This window comes from Osmerus mordax, chromosome 17 (genome assembly GCF_038355195.1).
Source record: "Osmerus mordax isolate fOsmMor3 chromosome 17, fOsmMor3.pri, whole genome shotgun sequence".
Taxonomy (NCBI): domain Eukaryota; kingdom Metazoa; phylum Chordata; class Actinopteri; order Osmeriformes; family Osmeridae; genus Osmerus; species Osmerus mordax.
Window position 1 is genome coordinate 10,655,256 of NC_090066.1, and position 17,433 is coordinate 10,672,688.

General features: G+C 44.1%; 2 protein-coding genes across 3 annotated transcripts; one reads left to right on the forward strand and one right to left on the reverse strand.

Annotated features, from left to right (window-relative positions):
• The first annotated feature begins 707 nt into the window (after nt 1-707).
• cd9b (CD9 molecule b) lies at nt 708-11,849 on the forward strand. 2 transcript variants are annotated; one of them, XM_067254210.1, is made up of 8 exons: nt 708-1,097; nt 7,810-7,912; nt 10,253-10,350; nt 10,471-10,545; nt 10,658-10,759; nt 10,886-10,975; nt 11,059-11,142; nt 11,376-11,849. In XM_067254210.1, exons 1-8 carry the CDS (start codon nt 1,029-1,031, stop codon nt 11,439-11,441), a joined length of 687 nt encoding a protein of 228 aa, XP_067110311.1. In that variant the 5' UTR covers nt 708-1,028; the 3' UTR covers nt 11,442-11,849. The 2 variants fall into 2 exon arrangements, with proteins under 2 accessions (XP_067110311.1, XP_067110312.1); XM_067254211.1 differs by lacking the exon at nt 708-1,097 and adding an exon at nt 4,087-4,249.
• An 87-nt stretch (nt 11,850-11,936) lies between these two features.
• Nucleotides 11,937-17,194, reverse strand: cwf19l1 (CWF19 like cell cycle control factor 1). Its single transcript, XM_067254196.1, has 14 exons — nt 17,088-17,194; nt 16,745-16,829; nt 16,573-16,657; nt 16,345-16,446; nt 16,028-16,242; nt 15,661-15,776; nt 14,403-14,487; nt 14,128-14,274; nt 13,814-14,021; nt 13,447-13,526; nt 13,067-13,276; nt 12,606-12,725; nt 12,372-12,469; nt 11,937-12,271 (listed from the first exon to the last, which is right to left on the reverse strand). Exons 1-14 carry the CDS (start codon nt 17,192-17,194, stop codon nt 12,127-12,129), a joined length of 1,803 nt encoding a protein of 600 aa, XP_067110297.1. The 3' UTR covers nt 11,937-12,126.
• Between the last annotated feature and the right edge of the window lie 239 nt (nt 17,195-17,433).

Here is a 17,433-nt window from a genome sequence, read left to right on the forward strand (position 1 = left end):
CCCCCCCCCCCCCCCCCAATTCTCACCCTGCCTATAGCTTCATGACAGACTATACAGTGTACTGTAAATCTAACAGCAGTAACGACTTCCGGGTGTGAGTCTGTCTATGTGTGTGGGTGTGTGTCTGTGTGTGTGTGTGTGTGTGTGTGTGTGTGTGTGTGTGTGTGTGTGTGTGTGTGTGTGTGAGAGAGAGAGAGAGAGAGAGAGAGAGAGAGAGAGAGAGAGAGAGAGAGAGAGAGAGAGAGAGAGAGAGAGAGAGAGAGAGAGAGAGAGAGAGAGAGAGAGAGGCTGACAGAGAGACAGAAACAGAGACATTTTGTATTGTTTGTGTGTGTGTGTGTTACTGTTTGTGTGTACTCGCATATGTTTGTGCATGTGTGCATCAGGAACAGTAGCAGTGGGCTGATCAGACACACCACTCACATTGACTCCTTTGTTTTGAGGAAAAAACTGTCACATTCCCACCCGGGCCCTGTCATCCACCCTAATGCTGGAACACAAGGCCTTCAGAGAGACAGGAAAAAAAGTAGAGACAGAGCGGCGGACAGACACTCAAATAGACAGTGAGATGGGGGGTCTATAGGGAAAACACCTTTTCTGATGTGTACCTGAGTCGGAAAGACCGGGTGACACACCGAGACTTAGGCTAAGCCCTCGAGTTCATCCTGACTCTTAATTACAGCCAGCTGCCTCGTCAGAGTAAATCAGTCGAGCCTTCAACAAACACAGACACACAAACACACTGCATTGACTCAAAGGGTGCATTACAAAATTCTCACTCGGGAAAGAGATACGGTGAACTTTGGTCTAAAGAAACAAAGAGAGAGCAAGCATTTTCCTCTACCGACCACACTTGAGGTGGGAGTGCGCTACACGCCACTACATATGCATTCGAAGCACGCTGCAGGGCAGAGTGAATGAGTTTGAATCGAAGTGATCAATTCCCTGCAACTGTCAAAGATTGCATTGCACAAATTCGCTGTTCAGTCATTCCAGCCACATCATAAAGTGGACAACCGACAAACAACATGGCGTTGCTGACGAGTGGAGAGTCGTGCATTAAATATGTGCTATTCGTCTTCAATTTTGTTTTTTGGGTAAGTCTTTCATACTTTAGGTTGCTTTAGGATGTGCAAAACGTAAAGACTATGATACAACAGTGGTAAACTATGCTTGCCTTCAACTTCACTGAATGTAACCTGTATGTGATAGTTACGTGTACATTTTTTACAATACATGTTATTTTTCGTTTTTTTAAAGTGATTGTGTTGCCGTGTTGATTTGAGGTCATACGATAGCCATCATATGTGCGTTTTCTGTCTCAAAACACAACGATTTTTTATTTATATATGTAACCCATCTTCTTGGCTGCAGAACACCTGTTGAGCGATGCGTTATAGTTGTGCAGAGGTACAGAGGATAACTTTGAGTGATAACCCGTTGATAACCCTACTTGTCTTATTCTCCATCTAGGTTTCTTTGACAACTGCGCACTACAGACACCCTAGGTTACCATGTTTCTGGGGGGGAAATCATTTATCCAACATTTAAGCGCATGTCATTATATATTTTTTGCATGAACATCCGACATAACTCCAATTTTATTAACGTTAAATGTTTAGTGTAGGGGAGACCGGGGTTGGTTGGCACAGTTCACTGTCTGCCTATTTCTCTGGCATCATTTATCTTAGAATATTCTAACCAGCAGCAAATGAAACGTTATGGTCTAAGCTATCATTAAATATGTTTAAATGTACACAAATATTTTCAAAAATGTGGTGATTTGTGATTAGTCATGTTGTACATTTGTGCCAACCAGCCCCATCAGGGGGTTGGCACACAATATGGGGTTGGTTGGCACAATGTTAAACTGCTATAGTTACACGAAATGAAGCAACCAATAGAAACTATTTGAACATTTAATAGTATATTTTAAGCAATTAATATTAATTTAATAACATGTTTTATGCAATTCATTTGAATTAATGTATATTTCAACCCTAACCCTGTCCCTAATCCTCAGGATTAGGCAACAAGAATGAAGACCGTAATGTTGACAACAATGTTCTTATTAGACAACATTTAAAAGGGACAGTAACCACAACATTAGCCCTCCTAGTAGCCCCCCGCCCCCATCACGCATATAATACATGTATTACCACCTTTTTTTATTGAATTCCTATATCTTCAAAATCACTGTGCCAACCAACCCCACTCAAAATTAACCCAACTTTGTGATGAAATGATTTTAGCCAACTACCATCACTCATTACAGACTTTCACATTTTAAATGAAAATTTAACTGATTCCTATGTCTATTAACTACACGTAACACATTTACAATATTTTTTATCTGACACCAATTTATAATACATTTAGTCCACAGACCACTTTTTTACTTTTGATACTATAAAAGTGAAATGTTACCCTCACCAAAGAGACGCTGGAAAACGGCCAAGTTACCAAACATTCATTTCATGAACACCACGTTAGAAACCAATACTCAAAGATATCTTAAAAAAAGGTATTGAAACCTGCTGGGGACTAGAGATAGGCCCGGCTACAGGAGAAACACGCCATCACTCGCCAACAGGTGTAGCCATTGAGCATAAATTACAATGGAATTGTAGGCTACCTCTGTATTCTATGTTCAAGATCCATTAATATATTCAACGCAGTATCGGATCAAATTATAATTACCACCATATACCATGCAAATATTGGGTGTGTGTTTATGTGAGGGGACTGGCCCTGTCTGCTTTGTTCATGCAAAATGGTACAGAAGCCATTGTGTCCACATACCTGAGACCTGATAGTCCGATGCTGGTTATCGGCTCCTATCTTTATCAACCTAAAATCTACTGTGTTTATTTCCCAGGTCTTTGCCATGGGCATGTTACTTTGATAATATTGTTTGAGCTCTTACCACCTGTTGTTGTCAGGTAACATCTCTGTGGAGATTCTAACAGATATGGCAGCCTGGGAAAGGATCAGCTACATTGTCAGAATTGGGGAAAACACAAGAGAAACAATGTCTACCTCCTCCTTGCTGTTTGTTTCTATTTACTTTAATATCCTGCTGCCCTTCTGTGGGTGGAGGACAGAATAGAACGGAGAGGGAGAGAAAGAAAGAAAGGCTGTCAGAGTAGGGACAAAGACAGTTTTGTTGTTATCTGAATCCAGAGGGAGAGAAGGGCTTGAGTTACCTTCTCTGAAAAACAACAGGGCCTGCAACCCAGAAGTGGGAATTAAATGTCCTCTAAAGTTGTATCTAAATGTAAATTAAGGGTCATCTTTGTCACACATTTTTTAAACAAACAAAAAAAGCATAAATAAATAAGATATTTAAAGTTTGTCTAAACTTCTATCCCTTTCTAATGTACTATGAGAATGTAAAGTGCATTAATGTGTTAATTTTCAATTGATTTAACAGCTTCAGTGGACACATATTGCTGAGTCATGGTTATTTGCATATGACTGGGAGGAGAATTCAATGGTTTTATTTGGAATTGGAAGAAATCAAACAGATTGTACTATATTTATTCTATAAACAGAGTATCATTGTTTTTGACAATAAGGCAGTCCTGCTGTAAAGTGTTCATGCTATTAATGTGACACAGAATACATCAAAGTTCATATTGAATAATGACGTACTACATTGGAATGATTTACCATACAAATGTTCTTTTTGGGGGGCAAGGGGGAGATTATGGTTTCCATAACTAACTGTATCAATAAACGTTAATATCCCGAACATATGTAAAACATACATTTATTTATATCTATTTGTAAATTATATACATTATTATATTCTTTGTTTTTGGACAACTAATGAGCTATTAGTTGTCTGTAGGTTGTGTCAGTTATACGTGAATATCGCTCATCCCCCTATGACTTCCTGCCTATACGTGAATATCGCTCATCCCCCTATGACTTCCTGCCATCCAAAACCACAGACCCGCCCCCATCCCATGATTGTATAACTGAAGACCAGGTGTGTAAAAGGAGGGTGTGACTCCCTAAAAATGCCCCCTCCCCTTTAGTTCCCTCCCTCTCTCCCCTCCCCCTCCCTCTCCTGCACTGCCTAAAGAAGAAGTGAGGACGTCAGGTTTAGTTTGACAGGGTAAAGCTCCCACTTAGATTTTTTTCTTCACCGGACAAACCTCAGCTTTAAATCATCACCATGGGAGTCGTTGGGGGAATGAAATGCATCAAGTACCTGATCTACATTTTCAACCTCTTATTCTGGGTAGGTTCTCTCTCTCTCTCTCTTCCTCTTTATAAGGTTAGTTGGCGAGAGAATGTTAGTGTTAGGACGTGTGAAGATGGAAGTTAGACAAGTTGGACTAAACCTTTTTCCAGTGTGGGGGTTTAACACTTGCTCCTTGTGTTGGTTGAGTTTGTGAGGCAAAGAAACATGGGAGTGAGTTAGCAGTTTCCACCTACTACCAGTTAAACAATACTACATTCACTCTCGATAGACAACTGGTCTGAGTGGCAAGAAACAGAGAGAACAGAACTGATCTCAGACAAATTAAATGGACGTTGAATGGTAGATAACCTCCTAGGATTTAATCACCAGTCACTGTCTGGGAACCTGACAGAGAGGTTTAGCAAAAGGTGGTGGGGGTGGGGTGGAGTGAACTGGTTTGTGAGGGGGGGGGCGGCGGAGGGGGTCATTCAGAGAGACAGAAGCGGATCAGATGGCAAGTTTCCCAGCCCTCTGATTTAATCCTCCTCTCAGACTGGCCTCTTAGAGAGAGCTTCTGTGACAGTCTTGAGGTGTCACAGCTTGGTCTGAACCTGTGGCTGAGCACTTCTCGGAGTGTGTCTATGTTCCCAACTGTTTGGGCTGAACATGCCCTCCCAATTCTGATACAATAGGTGTCTTCATTGATGTGGAAAGCCTGACTGTGTGTGTGTGTTTCCGGATTAGCCTGTTGATTTAACGAGACATCCCAGTCCATTACACCAGTTAGGAGTTTGATCTAGTAACCCTGACTAGTCACTCTCCTGACCTAGTCTGCCTTTCCTGATTAGATATCTGCTTGCATACATGAAGGCCTTGTCTATAACATGCAATCACAAACACACTCATCCACTTTATCTCTGTCTCTCTTTCACACACACACACAGCACGAGCATTACTAAAGACATAGCTATGCCGAGCTTGGTCTAATCATTGTTTACGGTGGAGTTTCTGTGTACATAGTTTCAGTTTGCATACAAAGAAGCAGAAACTGGCCCACAATTGCCAGAAGTAGGTGCAGGTTGATAAATAACTAAAAGTATGTAGAGCCTGACTTTTACCATGTCAGAGGACTTCATATTGAAATGGTTTTGCTTCACTCTGTCTTGTAACTCAGACAGTTCATTGACCATAACCACTAATACTGTTAGAACTCCACACTTCTATCCTGTTGCACCAACTTTACACACTTTTCACCTCTCTTTAGATAAGTGTCTGCTATTTGAACAAATCTTAATGTTGTAAAATGTTTGACAACCTTTGATATGACATTTCTGCCTTACTGTTATTTCTACCTAGACAAGCAAACACTGTCTGAGCCTGGTCAAACCTTCTCTGATAGTGATAAAGCTATCATCACCCAATTCCCATCCACACAAACCTTTTTCAGTCATGACTGGATAGTAGATTTCAGCTTTTGAAATTATTGAAAAGGTTACCCTGAGAAAGTGGAATTTGTAGCAAAATCCCCTCCCTCTCTCCTGCGTGGGTGTGTGTGTGTGGAATGTGCAGGTACCTGCATGCTTCTGAAATTATTCTCACATTCTGACAGCCTGACAAAAGCAAATGAAATGCTGGAATTTTCTTTGGAGTTGTGTCCTTGACTAAATTAATGGTGTCAGTGTCTAAAGTGTTGCAATTCAGCACACTTTGTATCCATCTGGAAAAACTTGATCGGACCTATTTATTGAGATCTTCATAAGAAGACTATGACATTTTATGGAAGTTAATTTTGCCAGCCAAATGTAGTTTTACTGTTTGTGTGTGTGCACGCAGTCCAGGAGGGTTGTTGTATGACCACACACTAATTTTGTTCCAAACACATGATGATGAGTCATGCTAAATGATTCAATTTGGAAAGTGGTACTTTCCCACAAATGACAGAGATCAGGTGAAGAGTTTGAAACATGTTCTTTGTCTCAGCTAACTGTGCCACAGGACGCTAGTAAGAGATATTGGGTAGTTGACAAACTAACCATTACCCTTTTTTTGTAAATCAAAATTATTTCTACATTGTCAATTTCTTCAGTTTTTTGGATCATTTTCACTGAACTGCACCATAAATGTGTTCTAAGGAAATAAGCATTCAAACCAGTGGACATTTTCTGTCAGACCAAAGGACGTTTCAGCCTTTTGTGTCAGTTAATGATCATGCTATTCCTCACTAACCTGTCATGAGCAGCTAGCAAGTCACATTTTCATACATTTCCATAATTATATACTTTCATACCGTTTTTTTCCTTTAAAATATATGGCCTACTTTAGGGGTGTCACACCCAAGGACAACAAAACTTCACACTTTCAGTGGTATGAAAAGTTACAACGCAGTTTTTATAACAGGTCCATGTAACACAAAGACATGTTTAACCATTTATTGATTATGATGATAATACTGATTACATCTGGTGTGACAGTGAAAATGCCATGTTACGTCAACAGCCCTATTACAGATTCCAAATGCTCAAATAAGTCTTTAAAACCTTTTTCACACACTTCTGTTATATATATATATATATATATTTTTATATTAATAAAATGAAACTGCATCTTTTTGTTGCTGTATGGTCACAATATCCAGTTGCTGGGGAGACACGTTTTATGGGAATGTTGTGGTGTGGGTTCTGACGGCGGTGAGATGTGTGGTGCATGTTGTGACATGGTCCAGCTCTTCCGCAGTGTGTCAGTTTTCTAGGGGGATCACGTTTCACAAGCAGAGACGTCAGCAGCAATCTTGCTGTGATATCATGGAAATGTACGCGTGTGAGGACATGGTTACCAATCCCATTGTTTTGTTATTTGTGTGTGTGTGTGTCCCCGTTTCTATGGGGTGAACAGCATGACGAACAGGATGCTGATTAATCATCACACACACCCACAAACTTTGCAGTTAGTTTCGGAATTCATTTCTCCTTTTTTCACATTCTGTACTTCCTCTCACTGAGCTATGTATGTGAACTGTCTTTGGAGGGTGAGAGACAGGTTCTTGACTGAAGTGGTATTGGAGGAGTCTATCTGGTTAAACTGCTCCCATTTATTTCCGGCATGTTTACAGAGGACAGTATCTGTTAAGTGTTGTTAGATTTCATTCTTCAGCTCGTTCAGACCTTGTGAGAGAATAAACAAACACACATCCGACCACTCTGACATATCGCCTCATGTTACATTAAGTCACACATTTAGATATAAACATATAGATATGTATTTAGACACAAATTAGTTGCCAAGTAGGCTGATGTAGACATGACTGTGACCTGGTCGTATGGACCTCCTTCAAGGTTTTGTGAATATTCACAAAGACTGAATGAGACTGACCTGTAACACAACACGATAGGATTCGACTGGATGGAGGAAATGAAGGCGTTTTGTTGTGTGATCAGGAGGTTCTGAGGTTTAATTATTTACTTCACAATGGCTAACAGTATTAGGTTACTATTGATTTATTTTTATATACAACAAATAAGATCAACAATTAATAAAGACAGGTTCACAGGATTTTACTGACTGGAGAGGCAGTATACAAGGGAATGACATTCAAATAATTGTGTGTGTTGTGTGGTCAGCTGGCAGGGACCGGAGTTCTGGCTGTGGGACTGTGGCTTCGCTTTGATACTAAGACTGCAGGGCTCTTTGAAGGAGAAGACTCTCCCTCTGTCTTCTTCACCGGTGAGTACAGCTTACAACTCTTGCCACTCCTACACCCCACCCTCCCCCCCAACCACCACCACCAACCAACCCCACCTTCCCCAACACACACCTACATCCACCTCTACACACATGCATACTCACCCACGCAACACTTCAACCCCAACCCTGAATTACTCACCACATGCTTCCCTGAAACCTTCCCCCAACCCTCCTAGCCCCACATACACCTACCTCCACCTCTATACACAAGGACCTAAGTAGCACTTCAACCCCCACCCTGAATCTCCCTTCATCACCTTCAAACACTTTTGGTTTGTTTGTTTCTTTATAAACTCACCTCGATCATGTTACTAATTTTTGTGATCTCACGGCAGATTAACAGGAAGTGGGAAGTTAAGAGGAATCAAGGAATTTAGAACGCCTCTTTGTGAGTCGGGTGGGTTGCCATGGGAATGGGCAACACCCTGTTATTTGAGCGGGAGGGGAGGGGCTAGGGAGCCAGTGATGTCGTAGTAGACAAATATGGACTCCCACTGGCTGTCTTACATAAACACAACTGTGAAAGAATTCTAAACAAACTCAAGTGGTTGCCTCTGAATATAAACATCGATTTTCTTCTGTCACATTGTCCCTAAACTCCTCTTGAAAACTTTTGAGTATGATGAACTTGAGATGACCAAAGCAGACTGGTTTCATTCAATCAAAGCAGACCAATCGATTTCCTGTCCCTAACCTGTTCTTGTCAGGTGACACCACATTTAATCCTCACCCTAAACCTAGGGACACTTCACAGATAATCTGGGATATGTTGATACTCCAGACAAATCCAACTCTGTTCTGATAATTATTTGGAGGCAGATGTAGAGATGGCTGTTTTATGTGTGTGTATGTATGTGTGTGTGTGTGTGTGTGTGTATAATAGCAGTCCTGTGCCTTGGGCAGAGCAATTAAGGCTCACCAGTTGTCCACACCAGGGCCAGACACACACACACACACAGTGACAAGAAAACAAGAAAATAAAAAACACACAAACAGCCTTCTTTCTTCGCTCAAGGACAGGGACATCATTGTGCTTCCTTTTGTTTCTGTCCTTCATTCTCTCAACTTGAGAACCGTCCAGTCCCCCTCCCTTCTCTCATTCCAGCCAGAAACTGATAGCTAAATTCAGTAGGCGTGTCGACCAGAGAGGCCCGGTCTGAAATGACAAGCATCTTAACCACAGGTTTCCGAGAGGGGAGAAGTTGTGTAGAATAGATAAGGGTTCTACAACCCCAATTCCAAAAATGTAAAAAAAGTAAGCATTACAAAAAATAAACAGCTGGAGGAACATTTTGCAACTAACTAGGTTAATTGCAAACAGGTCAGAAACATGATTGGTTGTAAAATGAGTATCTTTAATCCTGCATTTATGATGGTATTGAGGGTGCATTAGTGCCTATAGAACGGGCAGTTTGCACATCTGGAAAGGCACCAACAATGCTGAAAGGTGTATATTCAGGTTTTAGAGCAACATTTGTTTACATCCAGACAACATCTTTTTCAGGGAAGGCCTTGCATATTTCCATGAGACAATGTTAAACCACATACTGCATCTGTTAAAACAGCATGGCTTCATAAGTAGAAGAGTACGGGTGCTGAACTGGCCTGCCTGCGTCCAGACCGTTCACCAGTTAAAAACATTTGGTGGATCATGAAACGAAAAATATGACAAAGAAGACCCAGGACCGTTGAGCAGCAAGAATCCTGTATCAGACACAAAAGGGACAGCATTCCTCTCCTACAACTCCAACTACCGGTCTCCTCAGTCCCCAGACAGATACAGACGGTTGTTAAAAGAAGAGGGGATGCTACACTGTGGTCAACATGGCCTTGTCCCAACTTTTTTGAGACGTGTTGCTGCCATCAAATTCTAAATTACTTAATCTTTTCCTTAAAATGGTCAATTTCATCAGTTTAAACATTTGATATGTTTCTATGTTCTATTGTGAATAACATGATGAGATTGGCAAATCATTGTATTGTTTTTTTAATTTTATTTTACACAGTGGCCCAACTTTTTAGGTTGGTAGGTTTTAGGTTGTATTCGTAGGGAGTGTCATCAGTGTTGCTGGTGTTGACCAACTTGTGTAATTGTGGTGGAGGCCACTTCTGTGACAGTGTTGGCATGAATCATAACCTCACTTGCATCGAGTGACAAGAAAAACAACACACTTGTGGTCTCAGTAAACTCTACTCTGGACTGTGTACCTAGAGACCAGTACCACAGTTGTCCTGTAGAGGGAGCCTATGTGTCATTATGTGGGTTGGACAGACTGTTTGGGGGTTCCTTTCATTTGTGTGTGTGTGTGTGTCTTTCAGGAGTATACATCCTTATCGCTGCGGGGGCTCTGATGATGGTGGTTGGCTTCCTAGGCTGCTGTGGCGCCCTCAAAGAGTCGCCGTGCATGCTGGGATTGGTGAGGAGCTTCATTTCGTTGGTCCTCACCAATCGGATAAACTGCTGCATCATCGATTTAAAAAGACTATTTGAATAGCTGAAAGTCTCATTGCCCTTCCCCCCTTCCATCTGCTTCCAGTTCTTCTTCTTCCTGTTGGTCATTTTCGCCGTGGAGGTGGCTGCTGGGGTATGGGGTCTCTCGAATAAAGACAAGGTGAGCTTGGCCGGATGTTCGCATCCCTGCCATGATGCTGTTTATCCTACCACCGTTGTTGATTTACAGTCTCTCTCTCTCTCACTCACTCACGCTCCATTTCTACACACAGGTAGTGGAAGATATCACAGAATTTTACAAGCAGACCTACAACAACTATATGACTACGAGCCAAGAGGCCTTGAGGGAGACACTCCGTCTAATCCACTTTGGAGTGAGTTCTCACACGCAACTCTGATCGATTTTCTACCAGAAATGCAGTTTTGTTTTCTATGGTGAAACCCTCAGACTGTTAAGCAGAACTAAAGCCGTCTTGTCCACGTTTCCCCCCGGGACACAGCTGAACTGCTGCGGCATCACAGGCACTGTGATCGACAGCGCCAGGGACACCTGCCCCAAGAAGGAGGGACTGGAGGCCTTCATCACCACGGTAACAAAGATGGTTGATGAGCTCTATTTAAAGCTGGATTCTACAGTTGGACTGTGTTGTTGATGTACCTCATATCTCTCTAGAGCTGTCCTAGTGCCATCGATGAGATGTTCAACTCCAAACTGCACATCATCGGAGGTGTGGGCATCGGCATTGGTGTCATCATGGTGAGTGTCTTTTTCAATCAACTCCCAGAATTTTCGTTTTTTGCCAATAACATTTCAGGTTGTGCACCACATTGTGTTCTTCCCAACTGGCCATTAGATAGATGTATGATTTGATGGTGCTTGCTGTGTAATGCTATGACAAGAGATTTGGTATCTGACAGCGATCGACGATCTGGGACCGTTTTTTATGTAATGGTTGCGGATTGACTTCTACTCCCTCTTCATCTCTGCAGATCTTCGGTATGATCTTCAGCATGCTGTTGTGCTGCGCCATCAAGAGATCCCGGGACATCATGTAGATTAACACACACAACCTGAATCGTACCCTTAACTGTTGTCTGTCCTGGCTTCAGACTTAGTTTCAGTCTACAAATAGGTTTTAATGTCTGTTGCTAAGACCTCACTCACAAGCTCCACACTGGATGGAACCGGTCACCTTTGAAGGTGTGGAACCCCTTACCGCGTCGAGGAGGAAGCATATTCATCTTTTTTGAAGTCGAGCTCTTCAGGATGCATAACGCCTTCAATGTTTGCCACAGTTGAATTTTTACTAACTTGTGTGTGAGCCTCTCTCATTTTGTCTTTAAGCTACATGTCTTTAACTTAAGAGAAGTATGATTTTATAAGCAGTGGATTTTTATGCAGACGTTTTGATGAATAAAGATCGTTGTAAATCTTCCAAATGCCAAATAAAAGGAAACTAATAAGTGTGTGCTTCCAAATTGGTTATGATTATCTAGTATAAATGCACTTACATGTCTCTCTGGTCTAGGAACCTTCCTTTTCACAAGGAGAATTTGCCAAACGTTAAGAGTTTAATCAATTTCCTTTTACAAAATAAAGCATGACGCCTTCTTTACAAACATTGGGCTGTGTACTCCGAAAACGTAACGAGGATACCATTTCAGTTCATTTTGCTTAACATGGATGCCGTAGACGACCCAGAAACAAAGACTCCCTCCTCCTGCGCACGGGCGTTTTTTCTCAGTCGTCCAAGGCGAAGTCGAAGGGCTGGAAGGCGTCTCGCAGCTGTTTGCAACACTCGTCCTCCTCCTCTCTCGTCTGCTTGCACTCCTTCCAGTCTGCCCGCTCAGGAATGTTCAGCACGGCTTGGCTAGCCAGGACCTCCCTACGCACGACACAGGACACGCGTCTAGTCTTCCACATATCACACCTCACCTGTACTCTACCTCATCACCAGAATAGGGGAGTCTCCCTCTGCTACTTACCGGCCGAACTGCAGAGGGAAGTGTTTCTGAATGCGGTGGTAGAGCTTCTCGCCGGAGTCCAGTTCCGCGTAGAAGTAGGGCGTCCCAGGGGGAGCGATCTGATAGGAGGACAAGATTAAGCGCGCGCACACCCTCACAGGAAACACGTTTGGCACTCAATATTGAGACATGAACCGAGGTAATGACGGCTATGAAGAATGTGTTGGCTCACGGGTGTCGCGTTGGAGCGCGTACCTGTTTGAGGTCTGTGTGTTCTGGGATCTCCATCATCTCTATGTGTTGCTCCTCAGCATGCACCATGAAGGCCTCCTTTATTTCCTCAGAGGAGCACTTGTCCACGGGTACAGGTACAACCTAGAGGGGGCAGGGTTAACTGGGTTAGGTGAGTGTGTCTGTGTATGTCCACCGCATCGTATCTGTAAGCAGTAGCGGTTCTAGGCACGGGTGAACCAAATCGCCCCTTCCTTCATTTTTGTGTTTGGCGCCTTCTGCTGGCATAAAAAAAGGTAGTGCGTTTGTGTGGTCACACCCATTGTCGGTCCGTTGACGCGGGTTTGGGGGGACGGCAGTGGTAAACCTCGCACCGGGGCGCCAAATGTGCTAGGACCGCCACTGTCTGTAAGCATGCGTGTTCCTGTCTGCGTTTCTACGCGTGTCCTCGTGTGTGCGTGCGCGCACCACAAGCCCGAGTCTACCTGCAGCTGTAGGTGCTGGCTGCGGTAGTTCCTCTCGAACACCACGCAGCGGAGCCCCTTGCTCTTGTAGAAGCTGCGGACGGCCTCCTTGTAGCGCTGCAGCTCCTCCACCTCCTCCCTGCCCATGTGCACCACAGCCTGGATGTGGCCGATGGGCAGCACCAGCATGTGCTGCGGGGTTAGACCTCCCTTCGCCATGGCCAAATAACACTGTTGACAAGACACAGACCAAATCCCATCCCAGGGAGGGGGGAAAGAGAGACGTCGATTTTACATTTAACTTCAGTTCTATCAAACAAACAAGAACACTTTTTTTTTTTTTTTATAAACCCCTCAAACCGTTAACAGCTGTTTTGGTGCAAGTACCTCAGCGTACTCACATGCGTGCCAATGCTGATGACCAGGTGTTTCTCCACCTGAGGACTGGCCAGACAGAACCAGCAGGGGCCAGTGGGCTGGGCTGAGAAGAGCGAGAAGGGGGGGGGGGAGAATTAGACTGTACCCCCTCCAACATACTAATGGGTGTACATGTCAAGCCAGATCTCCAACACTTCCAAAAATTTAATAAACTATGCTATTTAAACAAGATACATAAGCAATTTTATCTTGTTCTCCCGCCTCAACAGGGAACATTGAGTAAAACAGGTGTGATATTTTCTTACGACGTATCTGGGTGGTTAGGGTTATAGCACCACTGTGAATTTTTATGACATCGCATGCCACCGTCACGACTCAGGGCACACTCACGGGGCCTGCGGGGCTGTTTGGGTGGCATGTCTCCCCCCCACGCCTGGCCGTCCCCTTCCAGGGGCTGGCCCCGGCCCTGCCTGTCCCCTCCGTCCCAGGCCTGGCCCTGGCCACGCCTGTCTTCATCTGAAGGGCGCTTCCTGCCACGGCCCCTGTGCCCCCCGCCCTGCTTTTTGCTCAGATCAAAGAAGAACTGGGAAGCCGGCTCCTGAGGAACAAGGAAGTGGGGACGACGGCAGAGGAAGTCAAAGAGTGAGTGACAGAGACGGCGGGGAAAAAGAGAGGTGGAAAAAAAGTTAACGCTCTGTCCATACCTCCTCCCCTGTAGCCTCGGGGATGACTATCCTCCCCACCTCCCTCCCCGCCCGACGGTAGGGGTTCTCCGTCACATCCTGGGGCTGCTTCACCAGCTCCGCCGCGTCCATGCTCTTCATCGGCACAATGCTGAAGGCGTACAGATACTACAGTGCACAGGGAAAAATGAAGAGTTTGTCTAGTATGGTGCCTAATGGGAGAGTGGTAGGTAGACATGGTTGTAAGGTCCCGTGTGTCGTGGTGAGATATTGCTGGGTGCAGGAAGTAGGCCAACCTTCTTCTTGGCGGGGTTGTTGACGGTGGCCAGGGAGATGAATCGGCTGACGTGCTGGGCGTTCTCCTGAAGGACCACGTGATTTCTTCAGGCACACACACACACACACAAACAAACACATGAGTCACTAGACCAGGGGTAGTCAATTAGAAACCCAAAAGGTCCACCAACCAAATGTCCATTCAGTCCAGGGTCCGGAACAATTATGGTTTATTTTTCTGGCCCTTACCTCAGAGTTCTGGGGGTAATTTTGTTCAAAGTATCCTTTGGGGGGGGGGGGGGTTGTTCTTAATGTTGCGGGGCGGTAGGGACGGACTGGGAGTAAAAATAGGTCATGCACAATCTATGTTAGATGTGATGCTAGTTCGTGAGAACGCTAGGATACTTAATGCGAGCGCACGTAGCATGCGAGACCATTTTTTTTGGCCTTTATTTGAGCGCAAAATAGTTTTTTGAGCTTTATGTAAAATGAACATAGCCGTTTTTCAATTGGTAAAACCTTGTCTAGTGAAGGTGATGTCTTTTTGTCTCAATTTTTCAGCCCCACCCTTACGTTTCTTAGCCTGGTTTTCCATTGTTATTCTTCTCCCGGTGCTCCCGATGGCCAGTCCGCTACTGCGGGGCTGGGCTGTGCCGCGGTGGTGAATTTTCAAGTCATATCATTGGAAATTCTCGTGCTGTCAGGGGGTGCTACAGCACTCCTAGTTCCCACGGCCATGATAGTGACGTTTCACATTAGCCATTAGCTACCACTATTGACAAGGGCAACCGTCTCATTAAACACATCGGTTTTGTGCTCCCCACCGGCATCACAAATGCATACTTGTCTGAAATTAGGTATTTTTGGAATCAACTTTGCCGGGTTTAGAGCACGCCATGTTTTTCGCTAAGGAAGAAACAGGTACTGTTAGGAAATCGATTAGCCTGCGTTGTTGCGAATGACACACACAACCTGACCCACAGAGGTTGCAACCAACTTTCAGTGAGTGAGTTGTCATGGTGATTACAGTTATTAAAGCTCCTGATTGGACAAGTAAGATAGAAACCACATTTAGTTGGAACAAAAAGATGTGCCGGTTAAAATGGAAACGTTCCGTCAAAATGAATTAATTCCATAATAATATATCGGTTATAGGTCCGGGTCCGGATAGGGAACCGCCTGGGTCCGGACCCGGACCGCGGTCCGCCAATTAGTGACCCCGGCACTAGACCGTCTCAATGTGGACGGCCAAGTGTTGTGGTCTGCTACAGAACGCACCTGTACGGCAGCCTCTCATAGTGAACTCCCTCAGTGGCCGCAAAGTGGTAGCGAGGCTTCAGCTTGTCAGCCAGGCTGGCGATGGAGTTGGATCCACAGAACTTCGTATTGAGCTCCTACAATTGAAGAAAGGCCAGATTAAGGGTAGACTAACTGCAGGTAGATTACCACAGAGACTCGGGAGAAATTCTTCCTTGATGGAAATGAAAGACAAGCCAACAAACTGAAACACACAGTTCCCCTACAACCCGGGAGTCAGTAGTGAAGTGTGAAGACGGCAGTTTTTATTTTTTAGATATATTTTTGGTGGCATTTCTGCCTTTTATTATTCATTTCTGACAGAGATAGTATGAAAACTGCTGCTTACAGGGTTGTTTCCGTACTGCCAGACACCTTTGGGCCACTGGGAGGTGAGAAGGATGTCCACTCCCTTGAACTTGGTGTTGTTGGCCAGCGGACCCACGAGGGCGCCTAGGTCTTTGGGGCTGAAACAGTGCGCTGGAGCCGGTTCCTGGAGGGCCTCTCGCCCGCTCACGTACGCTATCTGTAGCCCTGACGCCCCCGTGAACACACCCCGGCGCCCTGAGACAACACACACGCACAAATATATAAAGGATGATCAGTCCTTCAGGAAGTATTACATATGATATTCCAACAGAGGTGTCCCATGCCCAGTATTTTTACCCAGGTAGGTGATGTTGTCAGCCAGCTCACAACCATCTGCACTGGGGAAGTACTTTACTGTTTCCTGGCTGGCAGCCCCAAGGATGTAGGTGTGGATGGGTGCTGCAGGAAGAAAAGAGTTCATCATTACTGATACATACCAACTGAGTTTAAGTGCATCATGAACAGCTTGTGATTGACTCAAATGGCTTGTGTTTTGTTTGTTTGCTAGTTTGTTGAAATTGTTACCTTTTTTTGCTCCAGATTTGAACTCCAGCCATTCTGCCTCGGCCTCAGACGAGGAGCCGAAGAAGTCACCTACACATAGCAGCAGCTGCAGACAGAAAATGAAGTGTGATTTTTAGTTATCTTTTTTGCAAGTGAGAGACAACACAACAACATTCCGTGGTATTTTACATACATCAAACTGGCCGCTCTTTTTCTGAATGGCCCGCACACGGTTGAAGAGAGCGTTGATTCGTCCTACCACATCGCCACATGCAAGCCTGCAATGAATGAATTAGTTCACCAAGACAACACCAGAGCGACAACACAGCCCCAAGCACGAATGCAAAACGCTTCCCCGGGAAAACAGGCTATTGTAATTCATTGGGAAGTTGTGAAAGTTAGAAGTGAAAAAGAGAGGAGAACATCAATGTCTGGAGCTATTTGGTTCAGCCATCTACTGTAGCCAAAATCATTCCACACACGGAATACGCCTGTATAACGGTGGTTAACCAGCTAGTGATGGTAATTCAACTTACACTCTCAACGGCTGCTCTCCCATTCCCGTATTGATACGCAACTGATGTTTATAAACTCGTGTTTGATTTTCACGACACAGCTTGAACTGTACGGCTATTTTAACCATCCGACTACCCTTCTCACGGAACACATAACATATTTCTTCCTTCTTATTTCCACTTACTTGGACACTGAAGAATCAACTATAAATATTATTTGGATAATCATAAACCAATTTTATTTTGTTTTCTATATTTACTTTAAGGCTCTCAAAATATTATAGAAAAGTTAAGTCCTAACCAAGTCGACAGACTATAAAGGTGACACCACAAGGTTGCCAAAATTGTTATTAACAGCAACATTGGT

Excerpts from the sequence above, each read along its gene's own strand:
- cd9b (XM_067254210.1), top strand. The coding sequence starts at position 1,029 with ATGGCGTTGCTGACGAGTGGAGAGTCGTGCATTAAATATGTGCTATTC. Across the intron at positions 7,913-10,252 it reads TCCCTCTGTCTTCTTCACCG|GAGTATACATCCTTATCGCT; the intron begins GTGAGTACAGCT and ends TGTGTCTTTCAG. Across the intron at positions 10,351-10,470 it reads CGCCGTGCATGCTGGGATTG|TTCTTCTTCTTCCTGTTGGT; the intron begins GTGAGGAGCTTC and ends ATCTGCTTCCAG.
- cwf19l1 (XM_067254196.1), bottom strand. The coding sequence starts at position 17,194 with ATGGTTAAAATAGCCGTACAGTTCAAGCTGTGTCGTGAAAATCAAACA. Across the intron at positions 16,447-16,572 it reads CAAATCTGGAGCAAAAAAAG|CACCCATCCACACCTACATC; the intron begins GTAACAATTTCA and ends TTCTTCCTGCAG. Across the intron at positions 12,470-12,605 it reads AACACACAGACCTCAAACAG|ATCGCTCCCCCTGGGACGCC; the intron begins GTACGCGCTCCA and ends TCCTCCTATCAG.